Raw genomic sequence first — 9,845 nt, 5'->3', positions numbered from 1 at the left:
GAGTCTTGCTCGATTGAGCATTCACTGACACCCAATTTCCCTTACCCATCCCTTTTGCATTGTAAAAAAACAGAAGATAAAAACACCGACTATGGGATTTATGCCCAAAATTCTCACTCATTATACGAAATGCCTTCGTGAAGACACAACAATTACAATAAAATCACGAAGGTGCCACATTTTTTACCCTAAGTATTTCACACTTGAAATCAGTAAAAGGAAGTATAATGTGGAGATTCTCAAAGATACATAAGTATATATAAAAGGTGTTGTTTTTAACACCAAAAGGATGATGCATAATCACACCATCTTCTTCCTTTATATGATCTAGAATCACACTGCTCTCACTTTCAGTGGAAGAACTGACAATCATGACACAAAATACAAAGACTTTCTCTTCACTTGAGTACTAAAAGGGACACTTTATCACCTTGGAATGCATTCAACCTAACTCACAACTACTTGAATCCACAAATACCCTCACATAATCTCGCTCAAGCCCTAAGAAAGAGGAAACATAAACGTCATGCTCCTAGTCACTAGAGTTACTAGTGGAGTAATTAGAATCACTAGAAAAATTAAGGACCTTGACTAAAAAACTTCTCAATTAACATTTCATTTAGACCTTTTGGCATGAGAATGCAATTTCTTACAAAAGGAAAAATCAGTATATGAGGTTTAACATCCTTCTCTCATTGAAATCTAATTTACGAATATCTATTGTACCTTGATAAAAACAAGCGAATAAGTAGAATAACAGACAAGCAAAGGCAATACAATAAAGGAAGAAAGTGAGACCTTGATTTAACTAAATCTTGACGTAAATCACATGAAATGCGAGAAGATTTTTTTCGAAAAATATAAACAAGAATAGAAGATGAACAACGAAGGGATAAGGAGGAGATATAAAAAAACATAAGACACAAAGACATAACATGTCTAAAATGACTACTTAACCGATAATAAAAATTCATGATTGACATTCCCTCCTACCACATATCATGTTGTCTTCGATATAACATGATAGGTGGAAGTACCCATAATTTGAAAATATCATTAATGAAACAAGAAATAAATTAAAATAGACTTACTCAAAGAAGGAAGGTCAAACACTTACCAGAAAAAGATAAAACACAAACTAGATTGTTTCAATTAATCAAAGGTCCACAAGTCTTGACTTCACAAAACCTCTTAGGACGGTGATTCAAACACTACGACCTAAAGGCCTTGTGCCCAGTGGCTAGAGACCGTTGCAAGTCATGACCTCATGATTAGAGGTCATAGATCTTTATAAACTCTAAATGAGAACACTTCATTAAGGCCTTCACATCCATTCATGGAGCAAATATGAGCATATAGCCCATCATTTGAATATATATCTAGTCTAAATTGATAAATTGATAAAAGAATGTGCATATAACCCATATATGAGCATATAGCCCATCATTTGAATATGTATCTAGTCTAAATTCAATTTATATATAATTATATAATGTCAAACTTATTTTAAACATTGCTTTAATTAAATTGATAAAAGAATGTGCACTAGAAATACAAATCATTCAAATAACCAACTTTGTCTTTCATACAAATGAAAAATTAACAAGATAAATAAATCAATTCATTAACACTAGAAACCATTCATCTCGTACGAATGAAGCATCAGCCACCATCAATCCAAATGAACGTAAAAATATAAATTACAAAAGAATAAAAGATAAATCCTAAATTATACCCCAAAAAAAAAGATGTAGCTAAATGATAGAATTACATATATATTCATACTATATCAAAACAAGTATGATATAACATTCTATATATAACCTTAATCCTACCATTGCATTTTTTCCTACCCCACCCCAAATTTCCAATACGGGTACATATCAACAATATGAGTCCCGACCCGAAACCCGTATTGGAAACAAAAAACCCGAATTAAAAAACAAGTTAAAAAAATAGATTTTATTTCCTTCATATTCTTCAGAGCTTCTCTGCGATCTGAGCCAGCGACTGCAAATTACACCGTACAATCGTATCAACAAAACTACACGTCTCTTCCTTCGTGTTCCCATGCGGCACATCAACGACATACGATTCAATAACCACCGTCCCTCCATTACCGTCACCGTGCAGCGTCGTCACGGATCGGTAATTCCTCAGCCTATGAATTCCACCAACAACACTGAAACTGATAACATGCCGTTCTTCATCAAGTATATCAAGCCTCTCCGTACTCGACACCGCGGGAAGTCCAGAAACCAACCTCACCTCACGTAAAGCGCCGACGCGAATGCCGTCGCCGGCGACCACGTTACAGCTTTTCACAAAGTGCTTGTATCCTTGCGGATTGTCGAATCGTCTAACCACGGACCAGACGGTTGAAACGGAGGCGTTGATCGTTTGGATCACAACGGAATAACACTGGTTGGGTCCCACAATATGCGCGTCGTGGTGGTTCGTAACCGTTTCTGGTACGGTTAGTTTTAAAGCCGTTAAAACGTAACGACCTTGTTTTGCACAGTTGACACCGTTAGAAATTGCATTAACGGTGACCATCTCGGTGTTGTTAGTGTTGTATCTTTGAAACTGAACAGATGAAGGCATTCGTAATATTTATAATAAAAATTATAAATTAGTATTAATAGAAAGAAAGAACTATGGTTCTTTGTTGAGAAAACTAAAGATTAGTTTTTATGAAGTTAAAGTGTTGGATTAGATATATATGTAAAAGGGTGTGAGAAAATGGGAGAGACTAATATTAATTTTGTATAGACAAGTTGTATATAAGAGTTCTTTTTCTTTTTCTCTTCTTTGATGTTCAAGGAGAGACATAAAGATAATAAAAGTGAATTCATAATTGCAACTTATTGAATTAATTGAATCAAATGACATTACGCGGTGGTTGCATGCAAGTGGATACACAACTTGTTGTAAGGAATGCAACTTGCAAGATCTTTAGACTTGGAATTATCAATTTCAATTATTATTTTTTTTTATAATTTTTTTTTTATATTTAATTGCAACTTTGCGGTAATAAATGTTTTTAATATTAATATTTTATTGTTCACTTGTTGATGAATATTATTTTATTCGACCAACTTCACCTTCTAGTAGTACCAGTCGTTGCTATGTTTCATGTTGCTGTTTAATTTATTAGTTTTTATGATTGCATGAATTAGGAGGGTATCTTTGGAAATGGATAATGTTTGGAAAACAGTCTAGAAGAAACTCCGGCGTGTTGGCAAGTTGCTTGCGATATTGTATTCATCAAGTGGTAGAGGTGGCACACATATTTTGAAATATATATGGAATATGATTTAAAAAGTTTGGGTACTATTTCTCGTGTTTGTTTTTGAGAAAAATAAAACTCATAATTAAAATTATCTTTAATGAATATATATTCAAATTTTCTAAAAGTTATTGGTGCGTATGTTTATTCCTATAAGTATCAACAATTTACAATATACTATATTATGATAAATACAAACAATTGCTGTTAAAGGGTTGAACCATAGTTAAATAACGTATTTATTTACCTTGATTAGTATGTATTTGTTGCGCTATCACACACTCACCTTAAATTATATATTTATGTGGAAGTAATGGTTAATTTGTTATATTTATAATTTATATTTATTATAATATTTTATAAATTTTATATTAAATTTTAATTAAATCATATTAAAAAAATATTAATAACTAAAATGCAAGTAAAATATATATACACCGGTTAACATCTACAACGAAGCGACCATCACTAGATTGTGGAGTACAAATGATTCATTTATTTACTTTTTATGAAAGATGTAAATTAATTAAATCAAACCCTGATTCCCTTTAAATTGTGTTGATAAATTAATTAATTTTAGTTTGAAGATCATTGAATATTGGTAAATGTTATAAAAATTAATAGAATAATTTAAAATTCAACGGTTTCAGGCAACAAAAATATAATAGGAAAATTACACTCACTTCGTCAGTGATTTATTAAAATGACACTGACACTCTCTTTAATTATAAAATATACACGAACATCCCCTAAAGTTACATATACCAATGGAAATGTTTAGTGATAGAAAAAAAACCTAAATGTCATTTAAACATATGATTTTTTGGTTGTCAGAAAACTTTTATGTTGACATATGTAACTTAAGGGAGGTTAGTACATATTATAAAATTATGTATGTGTCATTTTAATAGATCTTATATGAAGTGAGTGTAATTTCCCCATATATAAAAGATGAGAATATATATTACTTAATTCAATCAAACCAATTTACGTTTCGGGGAGAGAAAAACTTTTTTCGATTCCATTATATTTTAAAAATTATTACAAGAGATTATAATATAATTTTTAACAAAATATTCCTTTGAAGTTCTCAAATCTTATTTTCTACCTAAGTTTCTCAGTTTCTCCAAGTAACACTTTAAGAATAACACAAATACAAGCTACTTAAAATGTTTATCAAATCCCTTTGATAACCCCAAGAGATTGTCTAATCTCGAGATTATAATTCTAGAAAAAATTTATACATTTTACTTCTCGTTAGAATTGTTACCTTATGTACCACATCTAAACAAAAAGTGTGAGAAAAACATATTTATAAAGGCCAAAACCTAATGGACTTAAGATATAACTCATTAACGAACATATCCGTGAACAAGCCCGAGACTCGCTTGGACTGATGCCGCCATCCAACCTCCAACTCGCCTCCGCCATCCAGTCTACTATAAATCATACCATACATAATGCTTCCAACCCGCTTGTATAGGGAGTACTCTCCACTATTGTCTTATCTTCCTAGATTTTATGAAATTGCTTAACCGAAAATTTTGTGTGATGACCCAAATAAGTGTTGATGATTTTAGCTTATTTTATTCTAAACGGTTCCATTAGTTTCTTCAAGTAACTAGGTCGAGATAAGAACAATCCACTCTTCTTGCGGCTTCTCATGACATCTATACCCACAATTCTTTTAGGTTCACTGAGATATTTCATCTCAAATTCATCATTCACGATCTCTTTGAGATAATTGATCTATATCTTGCTAAAGCTTTCAATAATAATATCATCAACATACACAAGGAGGTTGAGAATGACTTTCTCATTCCTCTTCAATACGTATACATAACTATTATAGTTACTTTTTACAAAATCATGTTTAAGAAGAAACTCGTCAAATCGACGATGCCACTGCCTCAAGCTTTGTTTCAATCCATACAAATGTTTCTTCAATAAACATACCTTAGCCTTATATTCAACAAAACATTTATAGTTATTTCATGGAGATTGTGTCTTTAAGGTCTCCATGTAACAAATTTGTCTTAACTTTCATTTGTTTCAACTCAAGATTATTTTGATTTATAATTGGTATAAGTACTTATATCGAACAACATTTTACTACTTGTAAAATGATTTAATTCTAACCAAACTCTTCCACATGAGTAAAACCTTTCACAAAAAGTTTTTCCTTAAACCCTGGTTCTTCAATTCCTAGAATGCCTTCATTCTGCTTGAAAATCCACATGAATCCAACCACCCTTTATTTCTTAGGTAGTCTCAAAATCTCCCAAGTACGGTTCTTCATTAGTGATTTTGTCTCATCATGAAGGTCTTTAGTTATAAGTATTGAAACCCATGAGCCACTTTCAAATAATAATAAATAAGATCAGCATAATCATACCTTTGAGATGGTACAATCTACCTCTTAACTCTATTATGAACCAACTAACAACTAGGAAACACTATAGGCTGCTTTTCACTAGTAAGAACCTCTACTTAAAATTGAGTCTTATTTTCTATACTTTTTAATACTTTAACATCTAGGGCTTTGTACTTCATCTATAGATAGGTCTCATAAAAAATGTCATTCTTGATTATGATAAAACTTGACTCTCCGAGATCTATCTTCCATAATTTGTTGCCCTTTATCCCATTAGGATAACAAATGAAGACATATTTCACAACCCTAGAATAAAGTTTGTCTTGTTTGACATGATAAAACACTAAAGCTCCAAAAAAAATCAAATTTTAGTAGTTTACTGGTTTCCCACTGAGAACTTCCATAGATGTCTTGAAGTTTAATCTTGCGAATGTATATCTATTAATCAAGTAAGCTTTTGTAGCAATAACTTTGCCCCATAAACCCTTTGGTAACATAACTCCTAGCAACATGCACCTCACTCTCCCTAAAATTATTATATCCATGTGTTATGCTAAGCTATTTTGTTGAGGTGTACTACCAAATTTTTTATGCCTCTTAATACATTGTTTCCTATAAAAGTCAGGAAATTGTTCAAAAATAAACTCCAGACCCATGTAAATTCTCAATACATTTTGTTTTGTTTCCAGTTGATTTATTATATGAGTGTATCATTCATTAAATCCTTCAAATATGTCACTTTTAATTTTTATAATGTATATCCATACTCTTCTAGATAATTAATCAATAATAGAGAGGAGGTAAAATATATCCCATGAGTTTCCACCCTTGTCAAACCCCATAGATCTGTGTGAACATACTTAAAGGGGCTAGTAGAATTTTTCATACTACTCCCAAACTCACCATGTGTTATTTTTCTAGAATGTAATTAGAAAAAGTTTCTAGTTTATTTAACTCACTCCCCAGTGAACCTTGTTTACCAAGTTTAGTTAAACCTATTTTATTAGCATGTCCTAAACCGAAATGCCACATCTTAGATTTATTAAGAAGGTATTGAGTAACTACTGATACATGACCAATAACACTGGAACCATAAAAAATATATAACCCGCGCATTTTGAACCCTTTAGCCATTATCAATGCACCATGTAAAATTTTAACACCTCACGATTATGGACAAAAAATTTCACTTAAGTTCAAGAAAATACCTCACATTATGTAGAAGGAACTGGATGTGATTGAACCTTTTAAGCTTTAATTTACCAATACCATGAACTTTTAAAGTCTTATAGTTTTTGAGTGGAATGAATCCACCTTCTTTAAGCTCTAAAGTTTCAAAAGGTTCTTTCCTTAGACACATGTGATTAGAGCAACCTGAGTTCATAACCTAACTTTTCTTTGTCTCCAAACCTGTTACCACTAGTGCACCATCACTTTCATAACCATCTTCATTAAAGGCAACCACAATCTGAAGAAAAAAAAGTGCATTTCTCCCTCTTTTGGGGCAAACCTTCTTGAAGTGACCATGTTTGTGATAAGTTAAAAATTTAAAATTTGACTTATCACAAACCTTGGACTTGGACTTGGACTTTGAAATGAATATTTTCTCTCTCTGTTTTTCTCTACTCCCACTCCTTCTTGTTAAGAAACTTAAGCCTTCACTATTATCGTCAACCTTCAAATCTTTCAACTTTGATAACTACTTTGATCTTACGATTTTCTAGACTTCATCCAAATAAATACTACCTTCCTCGCCACAAATAAATGCATCATTGAAGTGCTCAAAGGATTTGGGTAATGATATTAACATGAGTAAAGCCTTATTCTCATCTCAATCTTCACCTTAGTATTTTGCAAATCATCAATGATCTTGTGAAATTCTAACAACTAGTTCATAATAGATTTATTCTCAACCATGTGGAAATAATAAAGTTGTTTCAAAGAAAATCTGTCATCCAATCACTTGGTCATATATTATGATTCAAGCTTGACCAATATCTCATCCATCTCTCTCTCTCTCTCTCTCTCTCTATATATATATATATATATATATATATATATATATATATATATATATATATATATATATATATATATATATATATATATATATATATATATATCACGCGTGCGTGAATTCCCTTAATAATTTATCTTCAAGGCACGAGATAACGACATTTTTGGCATTATCTACCATCTCGGTCTTCTATACTTTTGTAAGGTTGCACGCATCACTTCCACGTCCCTTCAATGCTTTGAAACACTTATGTTGAATTAGATTGTATGCATATTCACCTTCCACAATCCAAATTCGTTATATCCAACAAAAAATCTCAATATCCCAATTAGTACCCATGGTGCTCACTTGTAAAATTAACCTTTTTTCCCCACGGTGGTCAACATTTATTGTGAAAAACTAATAGGACCATTCAAAGTTCAAACACACAAAAACTATAATGTGTGGGAGGACAAAGAAAAATGAAAACCAACCAAATTATTTCAAGCAATAAAACTATAAAAGACGACAACACAAAAAACTTACTTACCCAATTCGATCAAACTGATCTATGTCTGAGGGAGATATCAACTTTATGATTCATTAAACATCAAAAGTTGTTACAATAGATTACAATATTAGATTCATGAAAATAACCTTGAGAGTTCCCAAACTAAACCCTATTTTATGCCCAAGTTTTTTCCAATATCTTAAACTCTCAATATAAAAATCACATAAATATAAGGTGTTTAAAGTGTCTCACAAATTCCTTTGATAACTCCAAAAGGATGCTAAACTCCAAAAATATAATCCTACGAATTACTATTTCAAATAGTTGCTTACGAGTGAAAATTAAACTGAATAATCGATTAGCAATTAGGTTTAGTCTATTATCTCATTTGTAACATCTCATAATCGATTATTAGGGCTTATAATCGACTAGTAATTATGAAATTTGGAAACTTTACATATTTACACTTCATAATGGATTATCGATATGACATAATCAATTATTAACATTTAAAAGCCCACTAAATTTTTTCCCTTTTTGAGCTATATTTTATCCTATATAAGGTGGATGCGTCCTTACTATTTCACACACCAAAATTCGAGTTCTAAGAATTATTTTCTCATTCTAATAGTTCTTTCCCTCTCTCTCTCTCTCTCTCTCTCTCTCTCTCTCTCTCTCTTAAATTTTCAATTACTTAAAAGTTGTCTTAGTGTCTTTGTGAATGATATACATTTGTGAGGTTTTTTAGTTGTACTGATATTCAACAATTCTATCAAGAGTTTGATTCTCTTGAAGTGTTTCTCTTAGTTTGGTTGTTGATAATGAGAAATCGTATTATGTTTTTAGGCTTATTTCACATGTTATTCGTCTATGCTTTTATGTATTTTATCGCCTTTTACTTCTGTTTTATTTGTTTTGCAGTTGTTAGCTGATTTCATTGGATATTTAGAAGCCTTGCGAAAAAGGAGCAAAAGAGTTTGATTTGGCCATTCTGAACAGATGGCGTTTGCCACCTGCTAGATGGCGTTCTCCACATCCAATGCCTGCCACGTCACTTAAGTTTTGAAGGAATGATGTTCGCCATTATCATGCAGAATGCAGTTCTGCATAATGGGAAATTTTTCCAGCAGTTTCTCAACCTCCACTCCCTCCACTAGGTCTACACGTTCCAAGTAGTTGCCAATGGCCTGAACTCTCTATATAGGGCCATTTTTGGAGTGTTTGATCGATCGAAATTCGCGCTAAAGCTCTGTCAAATTTTTTTCTTAGTTTTAGGCAGAAAATTACCTGTAAAGTGACAATAACTCACACCGAAGGATTGTCACACCTTTTTAATTTCTGTATTATTTGAACTTTGGATCAAGAACAAACTTGCCGCTATTTTCAAGTTCAATTTAATTCAAGTTTCATTTTACGTAATTTCAGAGTTTTTATACCGCTTTTAATATTTATATGCTTTACCGTTTTTCATTACTTGCATGCCATGTTATTCTCAGTTTTAAATTCTTTAATCATGTTGCTTTCAATTAATACCATGTCTTGCTAAATTATCTTGAGTTCGGCGTATGAGGATCGTCGTTACCGACGGGACTCGGTAGAAATTATAGGCACGAATATATGATTTAATTATGTTCTGGCTTTAGTTTCCAAATGTACGTTTTATTGTTTTGGCATG

The 9,845-nt window shown here is 31.8% G+C and overlaps 1 protein-coding gene across 1 annotated transcript; it reads right to left on the bottom strand.

Annotated features, from left to right (window-relative positions):
• Positions 1-1,561: 1,561 nt before the first annotated feature.
• On the bottom strand, positions 1,562-2,840 carry LOC127118115 (abscisic acid receptor PYL4). Its single transcript, XM_051048262.1, has one exon. It carries the CDS (start codon positions 2,602-2,604, stop codon positions 1,981-1,983), a length of 624 nt encoding a protein of 207 aa, XP_050904219.1. The 5' UTR covers positions 2,605-2,840; the 3' UTR covers positions 1,562-1,980.
• Positions 2,841-9,845: the final 7,005 nt, after the last annotated feature.

This window comes from Lathyrus oleraceus, chromosome 2 (assembly GCF_024323335.1).
Source record: "Lathyrus oleraceus cultivar Zhongwan6 chromosome 2, CAAS_Psat_ZW6_1.0, whole genome shotgun sequence".
Lineage (NCBI taxonomy): Eukaryota > Viridiplantae > Streptophyta > Magnoliopsida > Fabales > Fabaceae > Lathyrus > Lathyrus oleraceus.
This window is presented reverse-complemented; position numbering and strand designations above follow the sequence as displayed.

Coding starts and splice junctions, on each gene's coding strand:
- LOC127118115 (XM_051048262.1), bottom strand. CDS start 2,604: ATGCCTTCATCTGTTCAGTTTCAAAGATACAACACTAACAACACCGAG.